At 37.4% G+C, this 21436-nt stretch overlaps 2 protein-coding genes across 4 annotated transcripts in view; one reads left to right on the top strand and one right to left on the bottom strand.

Moving 5' to 3' along the window:
- Positions 1–2164, bottom strand: part of GPAT3 (glycerol-3-phosphate acyltransferase 3) — a 98105-nt gene extending 95941 nt beyond the window's left edge. The window contains exon 1 of the mRNA XM_056803204.1: positions 1525–2164. The gene's annotated coding sequence lies outside the window, so the exon portion shown is untranslated. The remainder of the gene's footprint in view (positions 1–1524) is intronic.
- Positions 649–21416, top strand: ABRAXAS1 (abraxas 1, BRCA1 A complex subunit). Of its 3 annotated transcripts, none has more exons than XM_007495955.3 (9): positions 649–1374; positions 6471–6561; positions 11225–11261; positions 16061–16127; positions 17038–17231; positions 17823–17942; positions 19091–19175; positions 19778–19892; positions 20375–21416. In XM_007495955.3, exons 1-9 carry the CDS (start codon positions 1288–1290, stop codon positions 20797–20799), a joined length of 1221 nt encoding a protein of 406 aa, XP_007496017.1. In that variant the 5' UTR covers positions 649–1287; the 3' UTR covers positions 20800–21416. The 3 variants fall into 3 exon arrangements, with proteins under 3 accessions (XP_007496017.1, XP_007496018.1, XP_056659185.1); XM_007495956.3 differs by having other exon boundaries at positions 1162–1374; positions 20378–21416; XM_056803207.1 differs by lacking the exon at positions 6471–6561 and having other exon boundaries at positions 1226–1374.
- The last annotated feature ends 20 nt before the right edge of the window (positions 21417–21436 follow it).

Genomic DNA, 21436 nt, shown 5'->3' with positions numbered 1-21436 from the left:
ATTCCTTCCCCCTCCCCACCATTAGTCCTTTAAAGTCCTCCTTTCTATGTGACCCAAAGAATACAATAAAAATGAATTGTATATTCATATATACTATGAATAGCTAGCTGGGTCTGGAGATGAGAGATCCTAGGTTCAAATCTGGCTTCAGACACTTCCTAGCTGACCCTGGGCAAGTCACTTAACCCCCATTGCCTGGGCCTTACCACAATTTTGCCTTGGAATCAATACGCAATTTTGATTCTAAGGTGGAAGATAAGGTTAAAAAAAAAACGAATTACGTTTGACAAAAAATGCATATATTTAAGTGAAATAAAAGAGCATTTAAAACTGTAGTTGGAGTATCCCCAGCTAAACCGAGCTGCTTCTTTGTGTAGACTTACTGCTTATGAAAGGCGTGGGAGAGCAATTAAGATCGCTTTCAAATATTTATTATTAAAGCCACAATCATTTAAGTAGACCGTCATGTTTGAAATACACTCTGCTGTGGTTAACCCCAGATCTTTTAAAGCACCAAATAACTGTGCAGAAGTCGACTGAATTGCTCACAAAATTCCTTAACATCCAGCGATCCTCTGCTGCCTGAAACACCCCAGGCCACAGGTCACTTTCTCTGCCGGCCCCAATGAGTACTAACTACTGCTGGGCACAAGAAGGCTGGGTGGTTGGCTGGCTGCTGCTGCTAGAGTTCCCTGGGTAAACTGAATTCAGTTTCGCTACTGGGCCCTGGGACACGGGCGGCCAAAGCAATTTAGAAGAGCAGGTTTTCGCTTCTCAATCCCTCCCTGGCTTTTTTAGGCTTTGGGGTCAGGGTCGGGCTAGCTTCAGATTTTCTTTTGTTTGCTCCGCCTGGGGCGGTTCACTGAATCTATCCGTCATTTCAACTATTTTCCTTAAATTTAAAATAGGGATGCACTCGGCAGCCCTTCGCGTCCCAACAGGTTAATCTGGACATGAGATCGGGTGAAGAAGGGAAAGAGCGCGGGAAATCATAAAGTCCATGGCTGGGAGGAAGGTTGGCCTGGGCCGGCCACAGCTAGCCAGGCCCCGGAAGACAATCAGGAGGCGCCCGCGAAGCCCGGAGCCCACCCTCGCTGCCGCCAGCGAAGCAAACCTCCGCCAACAGAGGGCGCTCTGGGTCCCGCTCCAACTCCGCGTTCTCGCGGGGGCCCCGCGCACGCGGCTCGCGCTGGCGCTCTCCCGGAAGAGACCTGCGGCGGCCAGCGCGGGAGGGAGCGGCGTGCGCACTGGGTTGCCGAGCTTCCGAGATCGAGACAGAACTGTAGCATGGAGGGCGAGAGGACGTCAGCGATGCTCTCGGGCTTCGTGTTCGGCTCCCTTGCTTTCCAGCACCTCAACTCCAATGCTGACACGGTGAGGCCACGAGGGGTCACGGCCGGGGAGGGGGAGGGGAGAAAGCGAGCGCGGAGCGGGGGGGATGGGTGGGGCAACGGATATCCCCACCCGACTAGTGGACCCCCTCCCCCCAGCCCGGGACTCCACCCCGTCTCACCACCCACGTACCTTGTTTGTCTGCCGCTACAATCTGTCGTCAAAGATTTATGGAGGGCCTACTGTGTACAGGGATCGTAGCTCCGGGCGGGGGATGGGCGTGATGGGAAAGAGCTGACCTCCATCCCAACTAGGCCTGGACGACTTGAGCCTCCCTCTTCCACACCCCTCCCCCAGTCCCCACTTCGTCGCAACCCGGGTTACTTAAGTGATCTCTGGCTACCTCCGAATTTCCAATATCCTGGGCGTTAAAACTCTTAACGGAAACTGGGGGCTTTGAGCTGAGCAGGGGGACTCCCCAAGGGCCGCTTGCTGAGGTAGAAAACCACATAGTAACATCTTTGTTTTATTGCATTTTTATTTATTTTGTTAAATATTTGCCAGACGCACTAGAATCTGATTGAGGCAGCAGTCGAGAATGTTGTTGATGGTGGCATAGCAGCCACTAGCCCCCTTGCCGAGCGTTTCGTTCGATTTGTAGCTTTCATTACTCAATTAACTAACATTTTCTCTCTCCCCCAGAATGGGGGAGGAAGGAAAATACAAAACCTTGTTAAGTAAAACAAATTTGTTTTGGCCATATCCAAAAAATCATCTCTTGGAGTTCAGAGGGTGGAAAGCATACTTAATCATTGACCCCTCCACCCCCCTACCCCCCAATTGCAGACATTGCATTATGGAGGATGAAAGTTGAACTTAAACATCATTTTTCTTTATAATGCTGTTTTGTATAAATTATTCACTTGGTTCATTTCATTCTGTTTCTGTTCATACAGATCTTCCCAAGTTTTTCAGAATCTCTACATTCATTCTTTTTATTATTTAATACTGTGTGTTGATTCTAAGAGTAGGCAATGGGAATTAGGTGACTTGACCAGAATCACACAGCTAGGAAGTTTCCAAAGCCAAATATAAACCTAGGACATCCTGGCTCTAAACCCACTGAGCCACCCAGCTACCTCTCATTAATTTCTTAAAACAAACACAATATTTATATACCATAATTTGTTCAACCAATCCTAGATTGATGGGCATCCCCCTAGTTTCTGCTTCTTTTCTACTATTTTTTTTAAAAAGCTGTATTTTTTTCCTTTTTTTTACATCTTTGAGAGTGTAGGCTCAGGAGTCTTGTCCCAGAGTCAAGAGTCACTGAGTATATTTACACAGTTTAGTGACTTTGGAGGCATGTTTCTAAATTGCTTTCCATAATAGTTGGACCAATTAATTCCTAGCTCAATAATTTATCAGTTTGCCTATTTACCTGCAGTGTTTGTTGTTATCCAATTTTATTATCTTTGCCAGTCTGGTGAGTGGGAGGTGGACTCTCACTTGCTTTAGTTTGTGTTGCTCATCTTAATGGGGGCATTTTTTTCTTATGGCTGTTGATATGTTGGATTTTTACCTTTGAAAATTACCTTCTCTTACCCACTGACCTTTATCAATTGGGGAATGGCTCTTACCTCACTTTTTCCTTAATCTTTAAAAAAGACTTTCTGAACAGCATAATTTTCACGGTCTCTCCCTAAAAGGTCATTTATTCTTAAGAGCATCCTGAAGAGTAGAAGTTAGACAGATTGAATTTTTCTTGTGGCTACCACAGGTTGGTTTGTAAAAGTAATAACTTTTTTAAAAATCTTTTTGTCCATTGTGAAATAAAGAAAATACATTCTTTAGCAGGAGTCACTACGAATAAAACTAGACTAAGCAACTAGCAGTATAGTAAAAAAGTCCAAGGCCTTTTATGGGAATGAGAGATTACAGACCTAAATGTACTTTTATTTTAAATTTCTAGGAATAGGAATACCTCCCCGATTTAAAAAAGAAAAGTGCTTTTGTGAAGGGGGGGGGAATCCTTAAATCCATTTAAAAGAATTAGCTCCTGAAGGTATCCTTCCCTTCAGACAACACACTGCTTCCTACATCACCATCTCTTCCCTTTTTCAATCTAGATAGATTAATCCCCTAAAATGATGATTTAATCCTGGCATACTCACTTCTTTTCTAACTTTGATATTTTTGTCAAGGACACCACCATCTTTCCAATTAATCTATGTTTGAAACTTAAGAACCATCCTTTACTATTTACTCTTACTCATCCCCAAAGTTTAATCATTTGTCAAGTTTTGTGAGAGATGATGTATATGTAGAACCTAATTACAACAACCAGTTCTAATTGGTCCAAGAGAAGATTCTTTACATTGGAGAGGTAGGAGAACTGTGGGTTTGGAATGATGTGTATACTGTCAGGCATGGCTGCCAACCCAATTGTAACTTTTTCTTTATCACAGGAAGCTCACAGGGGAGATGAGTGTGAAAAATGACTGATTTTAGAATAAAAGATATAACTTTTTTTTGTTCATGAAACCTCGATCCCACTTTCCTTTTCAGATTTATTACACATTACTCCCCTTCATGCAATCTATTTTCAGCCAAACTATCTTACTTTTCCTTTAAATATTTTATCTCATAGCTACTATGTGGAATTCACTCCTTCCTTGCCTTGCCTTTACTATTCTTCAAAGCTCAGTTTAATCACCACCTCCTACAAGAGGCCTTTCTTAATCCCTCCCAGCTGCTAGTTTTCCCTCCTCCAGGGTTTCGATTTTATTTACCTTATATTTTCTCTTTAAAAGCATGGACAAGATTTTTTTTTAATCCCCAAGTCTAGCATGGAGTTGGTGACTATTCACTGACTGTGATATGCCTCAACAACTTCCAGTGAATTTTCAAGCCCCAACTTCTTTCAACATTCTGGTCTCTCTCTACTTTAAGTTTACCCTAATTTATATGCCAGGAACCCTCTAGCTAGACTAGGTGTCTTACTGTTTTCTGAGCCTGACATACTCATTCCTGATTCCAAACTTTAATGCATTTTCTGCTACCAAGAACTCCCTTTTTTCTCCCATTAGATTCTGCACTCCTTGAGAGCAGACTGGTTTGTTTTAATTTTTCTTTATATCCTCAGTACTTAGCACTGTGCCTGTCATAATATGATACAGTGATAAATTGCTAGTTGAGTGACTAAATCCTACCTTCAGGGTTCAGCTTATTATCCTTTATTGGATAAATTTTAAGAGCTTACAATGTACTGGCACTGGGCTAAGTGTTAGGTAGTTTATAAAGACCATAAAAAAGCTCCTACCTTCAAAGAACTTCGTATTGGGATATGCAATATGTAAACAAATAAATCCACTATTACTTTGAGGAGAAAGAGAATGGTAACAATAGGGGAATTGGGAAAGGGCTTACCTATTAAGTGACTCCTTAGCCAAGCATTCTAAAAATCATACAGAATAGCTTGCTCATAGGCATGCAGGTGAGAGATGGGACTTTAAGTTTAGGGAATGTGGAGGAGGTCATTTAGACTGATCCATAAATGTATATGGCATAAATCTGGAATGTTAACCTGGAGCCAAACTGAAGAGTTTCAGATGCCAAGTGTAGTTGGAATTTTGAAAACCATTGGAGCAGGGAGAAGCATGATTAGACTTGTGATTTGGGAAAGTTATTTTGAGTTTGGAAAAAAAAAAGTGGACAAAGTAGAGAAGAGGCAGAATAGATGATGCAGTAGTCCAGGCAGCAAGGTAACATCCAAAATAGAGGAAGGACCACTTGAGAGATTAAAAGGATTATGTATGATGTGAAGATTGGATTTGACTCTCCTCTGATAAAGGTACTTAGCTCTTCCTTGATTGTGAAGATTAAATTGTCTATTTGTTGATTGAATCCCCAAAAATGTAAGTACAGTACTTAAAGTTGAGTGAGAAGATCTGCCCATGTTAGATCTAATCATCAAAGGTGTAAATATCTCAATCATGAAGTGGGAGGTCTGTGACCCACATGTGCAATAGTGGGTAATGAATTAGAATCCTCCAACTGCCTTCTGGGCATTCCTAGAGCATAGCATCAGCTGTGATATGTATGTGGAATTAGGGGAAGTCACCTAAGAAAAAAGGTCTTTAAGAGAAAGAGAGGAGGGCCTGAATGAGTTTGGCTGGTTGTTCCTGGTTGTTCTTCTGGGAGTTTGAAAGAGACACACTTGGAGTGGAGCTTGCTGGAGTTGAGGCTAATAAAGAATCTGGTGATTGAACTGACAAGTGGTGAGTGTAAAGGCTGACTTCCTTTCCTTGGCCTTGAGGCCTAGAAATTCCTACCTGAGTTAGAGGAAGCTAGTTCACTCTCGATCTCTTCTCTTTTTCTCTTCCTTAATATCTTCCCTCTATTGTAAAATAAACTACCATAAATTCCACTTGACTTTAGTAATTCATTTTGGGATTTAGTAATTAAATCCCTGGTGGCCAATTAAATATATTCAGTCCAACCATAAAATTAACAACAAAAAAGATGTCCAAATAAAACTGAAAAGGTTGGGCAATGGGTTAGAGATTTGAAGGCTAGCAGAGAGTCATCGATTGAGGATTCCTCAGTTTCAAACTTGGCTGAAAGGACTATTGTGGAGTACCCTCAACAGGAATAGGGAAGTTTGGAAAAAAGGTTAAAGGGAAGATACTGAGGTTTGTTTTGGATGTATTGAGCTTCAGTTGTCCACAAAAGCAGTTAGTGATATTGGACTAGTGTTCAAAAGAAAGATTAGGGCTAAATGTGCATCTACTTGTAAATTGTCAGCATAAAAATATTTTAACCTATGGGAACTAATGAAATTACAGAGAACAGAAGGCTAAGGACTATACTTTGGGGCACAAGATGGATGACAATCTCCAGTAATACAGCCCGTATTGATCTTGTTATCACAACTTTTATACCTGTACCATTGATTTGATGTTGTCTTCCATTGCTTAACTAATTCATGCCTTGAGCTAGGCCAAGTGAGGCACTCTTTTAAATCCCCTTTAGTATCTAGCATATTGAAGGTGCCAAGACTTGGAATGAATTAATGAGTAAAAACATAGTAAATATTAGCTTGCTTCATATATTGCTTCCTTTTTGTACACCTGTAGGAAGGTTTTCTCCTTGGAGAAGTGAAAGGTGAAGCCAAAAACAGCATTACAGACTCTCAATTGAATGATGTTGAAGTTGTTTATACAATCGGTGAGTCTATACTATGTGCTATCTATGTGTCAGACTTGGAATGATCAGGATAAAGACTCTTAAAATATTACAAAAATAAAAATTTAAAAACTTTAAAATAGAGATTGCAGAGAAAAGTATTATTTTGTCTAAAAGTATTAGGTAGAGCTTTGCTCAGGAAAGGGAAAAAAACAGGACATGGAAACAGAAATTTATTTATATGGAATTTCTTTTTTTCTAATTCTTTCTCCTGGGCTTTTTTAGTAACAGTAATGATTTTTGTGGGTTTATTTTGTATTCTGTAACTTTGCAAAAGGTATTAGTGATTTCAATTAATTAGTTGACTCCCTACTGTTCTTTAAGTAAAGTGTCACATGATCTGCAAAAGGCAGTGATTTCATTTGCTTTTTTACTATACTTATTACTTTCTTTTACCTGTCTTATTGCTAGAGCTAGCATTTCTAGTACTATATCAAATAGTGGACCTCCTTGATTTACTCCTGATTTTATGAGAAAGAGCACCAGTTTTTCTCCATTATATATAATACTAGCTCTTGTTTTTAGGTATTTATATTAAGGTAAGCTCTAGCTATTCCAGCTATTCCTCTATTTTAGTGCAATTAACAGGAATGGATCTTTTATCTTTCAAAAAGCTTTTTTCTCTGTGTATTATATATAGTAATATGATTTTGTTGTTGTTGTTGTTACTCTCATCAGTTATATTTATAAATTTTGAATCAGTCCTGCAGTCCTAGTAAAAATCCAGCCTGATCAGAGCTTTTGTGATATGATGCTGAAGTCTTATTGCTCATATTTTATTTAAAATTTTTGCATCTTTGTTCTCATGGTATAATTTTCTGTTTTCACTTTTCCTTGTTAAGGTAGCAAGACCATATTTGGATCTTAGAAGGAAACTGTTGGAGGGCCGGACTATAAAAACCTAATCCTAACCCTAGCCGGGCAGCAATATACAGTGTGGAATCCCCTTCCCCCAGATAGCTGCTCACCATGCTTCTATTGTGCAGCCACATAATCCTTTGGAGCCTCATTCTCCTTCAGTTACTCTCTGAACAAGGTGCCACACAAAGGATTATGTCACCAGAAGTAGTACTGTACTTGAGGGCCACCACACACAGTGATCCTCTCACTGACCACCAGTGAAAGAGGTGTCCCTTCCGGAAGTGTGGTGGGAGCTGGATACATGGCCTCAGGGGGCCAAATGTGGCCCCACAGGCCATAGTTTGGGGACCCCTTCTTTAGAGTCAGGAACATGTTGTTTTGATCCATGTTGTTTTGAATACAGAGAGATACTGATTTTAAATAACATTGTTTCCAAGGCATTTTGCAGGACTGTCCCAGTGAAAGAAAGTGATTCTGCTTTACTCTAACAGGGGCTAGAATACCTGGGGACCATGGCTGGGTATTTAGGGAGTTCTTGAAGTGTAAACTACATCTGTCCACTTGAGTTTTCCTATTAGCCTTCTGGGTTTATTAGCTACATTTCTGTTTTTATAGTTGGGGAGCCAGCCAGGATTTACTTTTTTCACAATACCTTCCTTCATTTTGTACTCCATTGCTCTTACTTCTTGTTACAGTATCTATGCATTACTTCCCATGATCTTTATTTTTGTTGTCATTATTTTAATGAAATTATTGTTTCTGTGATTTATTCTTTGACTCATCTATTTTTTAGGATTAAGATATTTATTCCCCAATTTTTTAAAATTTGGTCAATTTCAAACATTATTCCTTGGTTACAAAAATCATATTCTATTCCTTCCTCCCATCCCCCTGCACTTTCCAATTCTACTGGGTATTACATGTATCCTTGATCAAAACCTATTTCCATGCTGTTGATGTTTGCACTAGGATGTTCATTTAGGACTATATCCCCAATCATATCCTCTTCGACCCTTGTCATTAAGCAGTTGTTTTTCTTTGGTGTTTTTACTTCCACAGTTTTTCCTCTAAATATGGATAGTGTTTTTTCTCCTATATCCTTCCAGGTTGTGATTGTACCACAGTGTATCAGTCTCTGTGTACATTGTTCTCCTGGTTCTACTCCTTTCGCTCTGCATCACTTCCTGGAGGTTGTTCCAACTCCCATGGAATTCCTCCACTTTATTATTCCTTTGAGGATAATAGTATTCCATCACCAACATATACCACAATTTGTTCAGTCATTCCCCAATTGAAGGGTGTCCCCTCATTTTCCAATTCTTGGCCACCACAAAGAGAGCACAGCAATGAATATTCTTGTACAAGTCTTTTACCTTATTATCTCTTTGGGGTACAAACCCAGCAGTGCTATGGCTGGATCAAAGGGCAGACAGTCTTTTATCGCCCTTTGGGCATAGTTCCAAATTGCCCTCCAGAGTGGTTGGATCAATTCACAACTCCACCAGCAATGATACCTCAGATCCCCAATTAATTTTTAATAAATTCTTGAATAGCCTTTTATTTGATATAACCTTTACTGCATTGTGTTCCTTAAAACATGTATGTTTAATATTTCTGCATTTCTGCTTTTTTGTTATTTTTAAAAAATTAAATAGTACAAGGTTAATTTTTGTAAAATGCCACATTAAATGAAATAAATCTACATATATATTTTTTTTCTATCTATTCCCATTTAGTAACCTTTAAGTGCACAACATATCTGGCTTTTTAAAAAATGTATTCAGATTTTTGCTTCTTTGTTTTTTGGTTATATTTATCTAGATCTGAAAAGGACACATTGAGATCTTACAGTTTTGTTGTCTATTTCTCCCTTTAACTCATTTAACTTTACAGTATTTAAATATTACACCATTTGGTCTATGTGTTCAGTATTGATAATATTTCTCTATCTGTAGTAATGTTCAGCAAAATATTATTTTTTCTGTTAAACTTTTTTAATCAAGTGAATTTTTATTATTGTCATGTCTGGGATCATGACTGTTTCCCTGACCTTTTTTTACTTCAACTGAAGCAGGGTAGATTTTGCTCCCGTTTCTTATTTTAATTCTGTGAATCTTACTTTTTAAAGTGTGTTTCTTGTAAACAATATGTTATTGGACTATACTTGTTAATCCATTTTGTTATCCTCTTCCAGCTTCTGATTGAGTCATCCCATTCACAGTTCTTGTTAATTATGTATTTTTTTCCATTGGATTCACTCATATTTTACCCTGTCTTTGTTTCCAGTTCTCTCCTTTTAAAGAAGGTTGTGCAAGGAGTATACTCAGCATCAGGGTTATAGGGGCTGCAGTCTGCTGCAATCTGCTACTGTCCCTTTTCTCTTTCCCTCCCCAAGAACCCAATCACAGATAGTTTTTTTTACCTTTTCTACCCTCTCTAGTTTTTTTAGAAATCTTCACAAATAAGTCTTCCCTTTTATTTCCTTTCTCCTGTTTCCCTGTTGAATGAAACTGTTTCTGTATTCTTCCCTCCTTTGAGCAGTTCTGATGAAAGTGAGGTTCCTATGTCACCTGTTTGCCCATTCGTCCTTGTTTATGTGGTATATTTTCCCCCATTCTTTCTCTCCTTGCCCCACTCCCCCACCCCCAGTGTCTTTTTTTCCCTTCCTTTTCCTTTCTTCTTTTAGGTCATATTAAAACTTCTATCAGGCCCTCTTTCTTATTCTTTCTAAAGAGAAACTTAATATCATTGTCCTCTATTAGAATGGAAACACTTCATCTTTCTATTTCTCTTGATTTTTCTGTTTATATTTTTAAATTTTTTACTCCTCATTCATCTTTTCTTCATGAAAGCTTGGTAGTATTCTTTTTTTGTTAAAAGTCTATATTTTCCCCTGTTGTATTATACTAATTAGAATGCCTGGGGATCTAATGGTTTTACAATTATTTTATGATGACAAAACAAGTTGCCTGGTTTCAAAAAGGGCCTACATTCTCTAATTCTGTAAATTGTGGTGATGCTGGTTCCCTCTTGGGGCACAGCAGTGTAGCACAAGCAATCATCAGCTAAATTAGCTGTAACAGCCATTTTATTGGTTATATTTTTGTACTTAGACTTGCCTGAGCATCATATATGGTGCTGCTGGGAGAATGGTAGAGCATGGACTGTTGTGGCTTATTTTTGTACTCTCTAAAATCAAATTGCACACAATAAGGTCCTGTTAAATGTTTAGTGAATAAAAATAATCATCATTTTTCCTAAAAATATCCTTTAAGATATGTAGTACAAATATCTCCATTTTTTAGAAAAAGTTGAGTCATGATCTATGACAGATCTTGGATTAAACCCACTGTTTTAGTGAAAAGAATTAATGCATCTTTTGGGGGGGGCGGCATATAATACAGAAACTCAATTAGTGATTTGTAAGTTTGGGGGCCCTTTCTCCATGAGGAAATTCTCTACTAAATTGAGATATCAGTGATTCAGCAATTTAGTTTTAGAGAGTCACTTAGGGCACTGAATGGTTCAGTGAGTTGCCAAGAATCACATAGGCAAAATATAAAATATGTCTAAGGTGGGACTTGAATCTAGGTTTTATTGACCTTGAGAACAGCCCTCTGTGTACTAGGCCAGGCATCAATACATTTAAATTACAAGGCATGTAATTTATGAGTTCTTTAAATTACAAAAATAGTTTCTAAGCATCAACCCATGCTTGGAATTTAATGTTTGCAATGTTATTTTTTATTCGTTTTATGTAAAAATGCTCATCTTTTCCTTTCAGACATACAAAGGTACATTCCATGCTATCAGCTTTTCAGGTAAGTATTACCATATCTGAGGAACTCTGATTAGTGGTTTGCTATTGGGTTACGTCTAGCAAACTAAGAATCATTTATTGAGCACCTACTATGGTGCCTACTAGGCACTAGAGGTAAAAAGGTTTTTAAAAATGCCATTCTCTGCTCTGAAGAAGCTCAAGTTCTATATGATAATGACAAAGATTTTTCTAATTGAAAGTTCCTCATGTACTCATTCATTCAACTTCCTTATATAACACTCACATTCCCTGTGATATTAGTTGCTATAGTTTCTCAGCTCTGCACATTTGCCTTTTGAGTCATTCCAGTCACCATCTAATCAGTTTGTTTCAGTAATCCAACTACTTTTTCTCTCTCTCTCTCTAATTAGTTGTATTACTTAGCCATTTTATATTCTTTAATGGTTGTTCATTTCTTACCTTATAGTTTCTTTTTTCAATTAACATTTTCTTTTCCCCAATTATATGTAAACATAATTTTTAACATTCAGTTTTTAAAATTTTTATTTCCAATTTTTCTCCCTTTTCCCCTTCCTGAGATGTAAGCAATTTCATGTAGGCTATACATGTGCAGTCATGCAAAATGTATTTGCATATTAGTCATGATGTGAAAGAAAACAGATTAATGGAAACAAGAAAAATAAAGTTCAAAATAGTATGCTTTGATCCGTTCAGACTCCATCAGTTCTTTCTCTGGAGTTAGATAGCATTTTCTCTCATAAGGCCTTCAGAATTGTCTTTGCTTATTTTGAGAAAAGCTGTCATTAATAATTGATCATCATAAAATATTACTATTACTGTAATAGTAATTCATTCTACTTCACATTGCATCAGTTCATGTTAGTCTTTTTTTTTTTAAACCCTTACCTTTCATCTTGGAATCAATACTGTGTATTGGTTCCAAGGCAGAAGAGTGGTAAGGGCTAGGCAATGGGGATCAAGTGACTTGCCCAGGGTCACACAGCTGGGAAGTGTCTGGGGCCAGATTTGAACCTAGGACCTCCTGTCTCTGGACCTGGCTTTCAATCCACTGAGCTACCCAGCTGCCCCCTCATGTTAGTCTTAACAGGTGATTTTTCTAAGAGCGTCCCAATGATCATTTCTCATAGCCCAACAGTATTCCATCACAATCATATATAATAACTTTTTCAGCCATTCCCCAATTGATAGGCATCCCCTCAATTTCCATTTCTTTGCCACCACAAAAAATATGGACTATAAATATTTTTGTGAATAGGTTTTCATTGTTTGTTTTTTGTGGTTTTTTTGTTTTATTTTTTATGTTTATGGGGTTTTATTGTTTCTTTGGAATATAGACCTAATAGTTGTATTTTTGGATCAGAGGATATACATGGTTTTAATAGCTCTTTTGACCTATTTCCACATGGCTCTCCAGAATGGTTGGACTAGTTTATAGCCCCAACAGTGCATTAGTGTCTGAATTTTCCCACATCCCCTCCAACATTTGTCATTTCCTTTTTCTGTCATATAAGCCAATCTGATACATATGGGGTATTATCTCAAGAGTTGTTTTAATTTTCATTTCCCCAGTCAATAGTGATTATGGGCATTTTTTTATATGGCTACAGATAATTTTTAATATTTTCATTTGAAAACTGCCTATTCCTATCCTTTAACAGTTTATCAATTGGGGAATGACTTGTATTCTTAAAAATTTGACTAAATTCCCTATGTATTCTCTGTCAGAGAAACATGCTCTATAATATTTTTTAGAGTTTTGATTACTGTGTGTTTCCCTCCATCCTTTCACCCTGTGTCCTCAAAAGTGTTTTGCTCCTACCACCTCCCCCAATCCACCCTCTTCTCTTATTTCCTTTGCCTCCTACTTTCCTCTAGGATAAGCTATATTTCTATTTGTTTTATTTCTCTTTGAACTAATTACAATAATAAAGTTAAATACTCCTCTTCCCACCATGTCCCATCCAACATTCCCCATCTTTCTCTCCACTGTAAAATCTCTTTTATATAATTTACTTCATTCTACCTCTCCCTTCTTCCAGTGCATTCTTCTCACCTCTTACATCTTATATTTTCTAAAGCACTATGATTTTGATCTTTCCACCACACACAAATAAACCAAATGGAAAACCAGCTCTGTTGCTTTATAGTTAGAAACTTAACATGAGAATAACTTTCATAGTATTAGAATATATTTGTTGAGAAAATTTTAATCTATATGGACTGTCATTAAGTGCAAGCCCACAAATATATCTTAATTTACTATTTCTAAAGCAGTTGTAAAAAATAGCTGTATAGCTCTCTGAGGATCTCAAAGAGGAAGAATACAGAATGACCTTGTTTATGGTAAAACTAGGTCCCTGCTGGAGACAGCCCTAGCAGAGTACTGTAAAAGAAAGGATTAAAGGGTTAGTAAGGTAGCTCAGTGGATTGAGAGTCAGGAGGACCTGATCTGGTTTCAGATACTGGCTGTATAACCCTGGGCAAGTCATTTAACCCCAGTTGCCCACCCCTTACTGCGCTTCTGCCTTGAAATACTTGGTATCTATTTCAAGATAGAAGGTAAGGGTTTTCATTTCAAAAGAGTAAAAAGAAAAGATGAAGTATGGTATTGTAGGCAAGGAGATTTTAGGAGATTCTTAGAAGTCTCTTGAGTACAACTGGAGGGGCCATAAATAATATTTGTAGAGGAGCCTTATAGAACAGTTTGGGGAGAGAGTTGAGGAAAGTGAGGAGTGACATGCATTTATATGCTAAAGTCCAGGTTTTTGCATGTTTGCCACCTTTTCCCTTGGAATGTGAGCTCTGAGTTCCTTGAGAGTAGAGACGGTATTTTCCCTTTCTTTGTATTCTTAGGCTAAGTGCAATACCTGACACAAGGTAAGGCTTGATACTATAGACTGACCCAAAATCAAGTCCTTTTGTTTCTTCAAGGACTTAGGACAGCGTAGTATTTACAAACAAGATATATACAGAGTAAATTGGAAATAAACAACAGATGGAATTCACTGGCTTCCTGTAGAAGATTGAGACTCTAATTAGGACTTGAAAGAAGCCAGGAGACACAGAGGAAAGACAACATTCTATGTATGGGATGGGGGTGGGAGAGGAGCCATTGAAAATGCCTAGAATTGGAAGACAGAAGGGGGGGAGGGAGGATGCAATGCTCTGTAAAGTATAAGAAGATTGGAAAGTGGCCTTGGGGTCAACCTTTAGAGGGCTTTGGACACCAAACAGATTGATTTTTATAGATCCTGGCAGTGATAGGGAGTATTGAGGAGAGGGGCTGAGATGGTCAGACCTGATAAGAGCAGGGGTCCCCAAACTTTTTACACAGGGAGCCAGTTCACTGTCCCTCAGACCCTTGGAGGGGGCCGGATTATTAAAAAAAAAAAACTATGAACAAATCTGTATGTCGCTGTCTGGGATAGCAGAGGCTGCTGCACTGGCTGTGATGGGCCTGTCACACCTTGCACAGGCCCATCACTCCCACCACTATACTGGGCAGCAGTATGCACAGCATGGAATCCCTTCCCCTAGATCACCACTCAACATGCTGACTTCTTCCTTTGTGCAGCCACATAATCCTTTGCACAGCACCTCATTCTCATTCAGTTACTCTCAGAACAAGGCCCATGCAAAGGCTTGTGTCACTGGAAATAGTACTGTACGAAGTACTGTATGTGAGCAAAGCCTCGGTTTGCAGCACTGCCACACACAGTGCTCCTCTCACAGACCACCAGTGAAAGAGGTGTCCTTCCCAGAAGAGTTATGGGGGGCCAGATACATGTTCTCAGGGGGCCGCAGTTTGGGGACCCCTGGCCTAGAGTGAGAAGATGCTTATATCAGGCACACTGAGCAGCAGGCTATTTCAGGTGTGAAGTGATGACAGCTTGCACCAGATGAGTGGCAGTGTCAGAGAAATGGGTGAATTTGAGAGGTGTTCTAAAGGCAAAATTGACAGACTTGAGAGAAGGCATTATGCTAATTTTTAAAATTGCATCATCCCTTGTAGATTTATTGAATATTCCAATATAAAAGGTACTTTGGTTCCTATAAACCACAGAAATTACTCTAGCAAAGCAGAGAATTTAACCTCTTTGCTGTATTGCAGGAAGGAAGAGCTCAAGGTGAGCTTTTTACATCTTGAGTTCCATCATCAATCGGTTATTCTTCCCCAATTCATCAGTAGTGCTTCAAATATTCATCCCAGCTAACCCAAAAACATAAAGGCCTCAAACACCAAACCAAAATCATGCAGATAATATATATGGTAACCACAAAATACATGTAAAGAACAAATAAATCGAACATTGATAACAATGACCAGTACTGCACATACATCAGTCAGTTGATGTGATGATTTTGTTCAAGTGGGTTTTTTCCCCTCTTTCTATATTCAATTGACAGGGATTTGGATGTCAAGGGGAATAAGGGTAATGGGATATGAAAACAAGTTATTAGTCATTAAAAAAAACAATTAAAAATTAATAAATTAAAAAATTTTTTAAACAAAATGTTAATTTTAAAAGAAAAGAATAACAATTAGATTGGGAATTAACTTTATTTGAAAACTTTTAGATGTTTTTGTATATATTTTAGAGCTCACTTGTCATAGAAATGTGTGGTAGGGGCCCATGAAATGATAAGGCAGACAGTTTCCTATTAACTTATGCCCATTGGCCAGCACATGGCCATAAATACATAGATGCTTTGTGTTGAGCTATGTTGGTTAGGACCAATTGGAATATCATACCGGCATTGAGGGAGTTATTTATTAAGGGATCTTATTGAATAATGTTCTCACCTGCCTCTTTTTAGTTTTTATAACTCATCAGGTGAAGTAAATGAGCAGGCGCTGAAGAAGGTCATCTCATGCTGCAAAAAGGTATTGGGACTTGCTTCACCTCTATGACTCTCTCCTTTAATTGTTTACTTTTTGGGCTTCTAACAAGACCAAAGTCACGTTGTCTTTGTATACATGACTTTTAATCTTCATATTCTCCAAAATAGGTGGGAAAAAGAACCAAAAGGCAGCAACACAGTTAGTGTGACCTAGCATAGCCCTAGGCAAGTCCTAGAGCTTTTCTAAGCCCAAACCTCACTAACCCCTACCTAACTCCCAAGGAAACCTGAATTCCATTTTTGGATAGCTCTGTTAGGAAGCTTTTTCTTAACTTAATCAACTTGCACTCATTGCTTCTATTTCTGTTCTTGGAGACCAAGCAGAAGTTGGATCCTTGCTAAATCTTACCTTCTGGCTGAAGGGCTCAAGTTTCTTCAGATAATCTTCATAGAGCATGAATTTGAGACCCTTCATCATCTTGGTTGCTAAAAGTCACTAGTCTCAGAACTGAATAGAATTATTAATTTTTAGTCTGATCAGGGTAGAGCCTCCCACCTTTCTGCTTCACTAATGCTACATGAATAAACATTTTTGGTTAATTTTTTTTTTTGGTCAGAGAATTTTGCCTTTCAACTTCGATGTGTTAATTCCATCTTTTTAAAATGATGTTATTAATTAAAGGTTCAGGTTTCAGGACAGAAATAGAAAAGTTCTGAATAGGACTTTTCTCTTTTAAATTTTTTTTAGTTAACTAAGAAATACATGAGTGTATTGTAAATAAAAACCAAAATTTACATTTTTAGAAGATACAAAATGTATGTATGTAAATCCTAAATTTGTCAGCAATTTTTCAAAATGTTGATATTTTTTGAATATTTTATTTATTTTAGACTCATTGTGTTCAGTTTTAAAAAATAAGGCATTTAAGTTTGATTTTTTTTTCCTCACTTAGAATGTAATTGGATGGTACAAATTCAGGCGTAATTCAGATCAAATGATGACATTTCGAGAGAGAATTCTTCATAAAAATTTACAAAAACATCTCTCAAATCAAGGACTTGTTTTTCTGTTACTAACACCAAGCATAACCACAGAAAGCTGCTCCACTCATAGGTTGGATCATGCATTACATAAGCCTCAGGAAGGGTAAGTGTTGTCACATATTTGGATTATTTGATATTCAGGATATGCTGTTGTGATTTTTCAGTGTTTAGTTCTTAAATATTTTATACAAATGTGTAAGTTGACACAATTTTTATTGCATGAGTTTATGTGAGAGGGCCTTTCTCTATCATATAGGCATTTTCTTGAACCCAGGGGTCATAGTGATCCCTATACCACTAAGTGGAAAATAAGAATCTTTCCTTCCCTTAGTGGAACTAATAAGGGTAATTACAACCTTATGTTAGACAGTTGTCTTTTCCATGTAGCACTGACTTGATAGCAGGTTTTTTTTAAACTATAGAAAATAGCTCTAGCCAAATATTAGTTATATCAGTGAACTAATCCACATGAAGTAACCAACATATTTTTTCATATTTAAAATAACTGACTGTCATTGTGGATAAAAGTCATTTGCTTATAAACTGGATCAGTTATAGCTGAATGGGGCAAGTAAAGAATGCTTGCCTACCTTATTTATGTAGGGTGGTCTATTTTGAATGGGAAATTAAAATAAAATAATACCACTGCTAATTTTTAACCTTGCTATAAATTCCTATCAAAAATGTTTTTTAGACTTTTCCATAAAATACCTTTAGTGGTGACCAACTTAGGTATGTCAGAACAGCAGGGATATAAGACTGTGTCGGGTTCCTGTACGTCTACTGCCTTTGGCCGAACAGTCCACGCACATAGGTAAGATGGTTCCTCAGACTCCTACCCTTATCTACTTCAAATATACTCATTTTCTAAAAAGTAATATTTTTGTGTTGTTAAATCCAAACTTGAACTAATTTTAAAGCTAAAGCCACTATGCATAAAGTTTGACTATAAATTTCAAGTCCTTTTGGCTTGGTAAACCTTTTATTCCTCTTTAATTGCCTATCATACCAGTAGATTATTGAACATATTTAAATACCTCATTTGTGTCAGGCCCTGCTGGGGATACAAGGAAACAATATCTGCTCTCAACCTTACATTCCTTTTGTGGGGAAGCAAAATACATAAATGAGAAAATACAAATTATATACGCAGTATGCAAAGGGTACTTGAAAAGGAGCCTCATGATATCTCCACATTGGATCTGAAGCCTTGCATAGCTTAACTCCAAAGATTGAGATAGGGCTCCCCAACCCCAACAATTGTGGCCTTGTTGCCAATAAAATCACAAATCTCTTCTCTCAGTCATCCTTAGTGAAACCACCAGGCTTCTCCCCCTCTGGCCTGTTTTATAACTTCACTTAATCTCATTTTAATGCCAAATAGTTACTTTGTATTTATCCTCAAGGCAGTATTGGAGCCACTGGAGTTTCTTGAACAGGGAAGTGACATGGTCATACTTGTGGCTTTGGGAATTTCATACATCCCCAAGTAGCTATTCTAAACCCTTTCCTTTCTCTGACTCAGTTCTGCCTTCAAACCCTTTTCTCAGCAAGGAATTTCACTACCTACCAAATTGATACAACGGAGCCCATTCCATATAAACTTCCTGGTCTTCTTCATTTCTTTCCCTTTAGTCAGAATGCCAATGTTTCCAGTCTAACTCTACCCCAATTCCTCGAGTACCTTGTTCCATCACTTACCATCTCTACTTTATAAAAATTCAGACTCTACTAGCTCATATTTTGCTTATAAACATGGCGGATTTACCTCATCCTCAAAAAATTCTACTTTTGACCCTACAGCAGCCTCCTTCTTCCTCTTAAAAAAAAATAGCACTCTACCTTCTTACCATCACCTCATAGAATCAAGGGCCCTATATCACTGAGTCAAATTTTCATTTGATAAACTGTAAACACCATTTTGAAATATATGTATGTACAAGGAAACTTTTCCACCAATAGGTCAGAATTTTTTAATGAAGATGGAACTTTAAAAGAGGTACAGAAGATAAGTGAACTGTATGGCACTATACAGGAAGAATTAAAGGTAATTATATCAAACCTTTGAAGATTGTGTTTTAGATTTAGAAATCACATCAGCTCTGCACATTTAGGATTTCTTTAAATTCACTGATTTTGCCTAATGAGAGTATTATCTAACCAAAAAAAAGTATTTTTAAAAGTTGTCATTTCCATACATTGAAATTTGTTTTGTTTTCATCAGAACATTTATTTTAATAAATTTCCTCAAGCTATAAATGATATGGTAGTGATTTTTTTGTTGCATTAAGCTCCTCCCTACCCCAATTTTAACTATATTGTTGGTTAGGTAAAGAAAAAAATTCCCTTGCTGAAATGCAGTAGTTATTATGTAATACAATTCAGGAACTAGTTAAAATTTATGATGTTGCTTTATTCTGTACAATAGAATTACATTAAAGAAAATTTTTACTTTCTGTCTTAGATGCAATAAGTATCAGTTCCAAGAGTGGTAAGAGCTAGGTAATGAGGCCATATTTGAAGCCAAGATCTTTAGGCCTGGGTCCATTGAGCCACCTTACTGCTCCTAGAATTCCCTTTACTTAGTATATATTACTAATGTATTATGAAGGAATGTTGTCTGTATAATAAATTAATTTTCTTTTGTAGGAAATATGCACTCAAGTATTAGACAGTGAGCAATTAGTAGAAAAATTAATGAAGGAGGTAAATAGACTAAAAGAGGAACTTGCAACAAGAAAGAGAGCAAAGACTCTAGTATCAGGTAAAATGAAAAGTTAATATTCTTATACTATTTATTCATTTCTATATAGCTGCCATTCAAAGGTCTCCATAATCATTTTACTTAGCACTTTCAGATTGATAAAGCTGTAACTTCACAAGCAACCCCTTTGGGTGCCTGTTATAACCAGTTATTAAACCAGTATGAAGTGTTCCATGCTACCATTTACAGAGTTATCAAACTTTTACTAATTTTAGTTTAACAAGATTGGATGTAGTCAGCAATCTCTTGTCATTAGATCAGAGGATGGGAAGGTTTTGCGAAATCAAAAGAATTCTTTCTTCAATTCAAATTCATAAAGATTGCCTAATGTTCTAAGAAAAAGTGTGGATAAAATTTTGAAATTAGACTCTTAGATGAAGTAAGTCATAAAAGGCCCTACACCCCCACATTTCATGTCAATCTGAACACCTATCCTGAACTTTTACATAATACTGAGTAATAAAATCTGATATTTGATTTAGCAGTAAGAAGCCAAGACCCAGCAGCCGAAGAGAATGTCCTTCTCTGTCAAGCTTTACGGACATTTTTCCCAAGTCATGGATTTCTTCATTCACGTATTGTCTGTTTAAAAGGCAGGCAGATTTCTAGAAATTGCTGTAACACTGACCATAAGCTCAATCTGGTGAGTGAATTAACTCTGATGCTGGAAAGCCCTGATTTTCCAGAAGAAGATGGAACAAGATGTGGAATGAAGCGTAAATCTCTTGAGTTGGAGAACCAAAGACCATTCAAGAAAGCAAGGCCATTACAACATCAGAATCAATCCCTTAAAAAAGATCATGAAAACAGTGATGAGGAAAAAGTACTGACAAGCAGTATAGAAACAGATGATGATGCAGAGAAATTGAAGAACATCACTGAATATCCAGAGTCGCCAACTTTCTGAACCTTTTATACAGTTTTTCTGATTGTCCCTACTGACCAAAAGGCAACAGGAAAAAAAAAGTTTACTGTTTGAAAATGCAAATTGGATAAGTTCTAATAATTTTCTAAAGTATTGCTTCCTATAAAATGTTTCGGAAAACTATTTCTACATTAGGAATGTGGTGATATTTTTGTTAAAATACTCTAGGAGTATGGCAAAAATTACTAGTCATTTTTCAGTTGTGTTTTAGGAAGTGGTTGGATTTTTTTTTTTTTTTGTAAATACAATTTTTCACTGACACTATCCATGGACTTTGTAGATGAAATATTTCTGTAAAAAGTCATCCTAAAAGCTGAAGCTTTCTTTTTTACTTTGTTCTGAGAAATAGAGACCACACTTAAATTTCAAAACAACTACCCAAGTTTTCACTGTATCCATTTCTTGCCACCAAATTGGCTATCAGATTGGTATTCCTAAAGCCCAAGCTAGTCCCCAATCAAGAAGTTCTTGTGCCTACCTTTTGTGTCTGTGTATGTATTGTTTCTTCTCCCTTGCAAGCACTTTTGGTGTGTATCTTTTGAGCCCAACAGTGTCTCTCACATAGTAGGTACTTAATAAATGGTTGCTGAAAGAATGAACTGTACTTGTCTCTTAAGTC

Source organism: Monodelphis domestica, chromosome 6 (genome assembly GCF_027887165.1).
Source record: "Monodelphis domestica isolate mMonDom1 chromosome 6, mMonDom1.pri, whole genome shotgun sequence".
Taxonomy (NCBI): Eukaryota; Metazoa; Chordata; class Mammalia; order Didelphimorphia; family Didelphidae; genus Monodelphis; species Monodelphis domestica.
Note: the sequence above shows the minus strand (reverse complement) of the source record. Positions and strands in the feature narration are given on the sequence as shown.

Bases quoted from the DNA above. Each gene is read 5' to 3' on its own strand.
- ABRAXAS1 (XM_007495955.3), top strand. From the start codon at position 1,288: ATGGAGGGCGAGAGGACGTCAGCGATGCTCTCGGGCTTCGTGTTCGGC. The intron at 11,262-16,060 runs GTAAGTATTACC...GCCTCTTTTTAG, and splicing joins CCATGCTATCAGCTTTTCAG to TTTTTATAACTCATCAGGTG. The intron at 17,943-19,090 runs GTAAGATGGTTC...TTCCACCAATAG, and splicing joins CGAACAGTCCACGCACATAG to GTCAGAATTTTTTAATGAAG.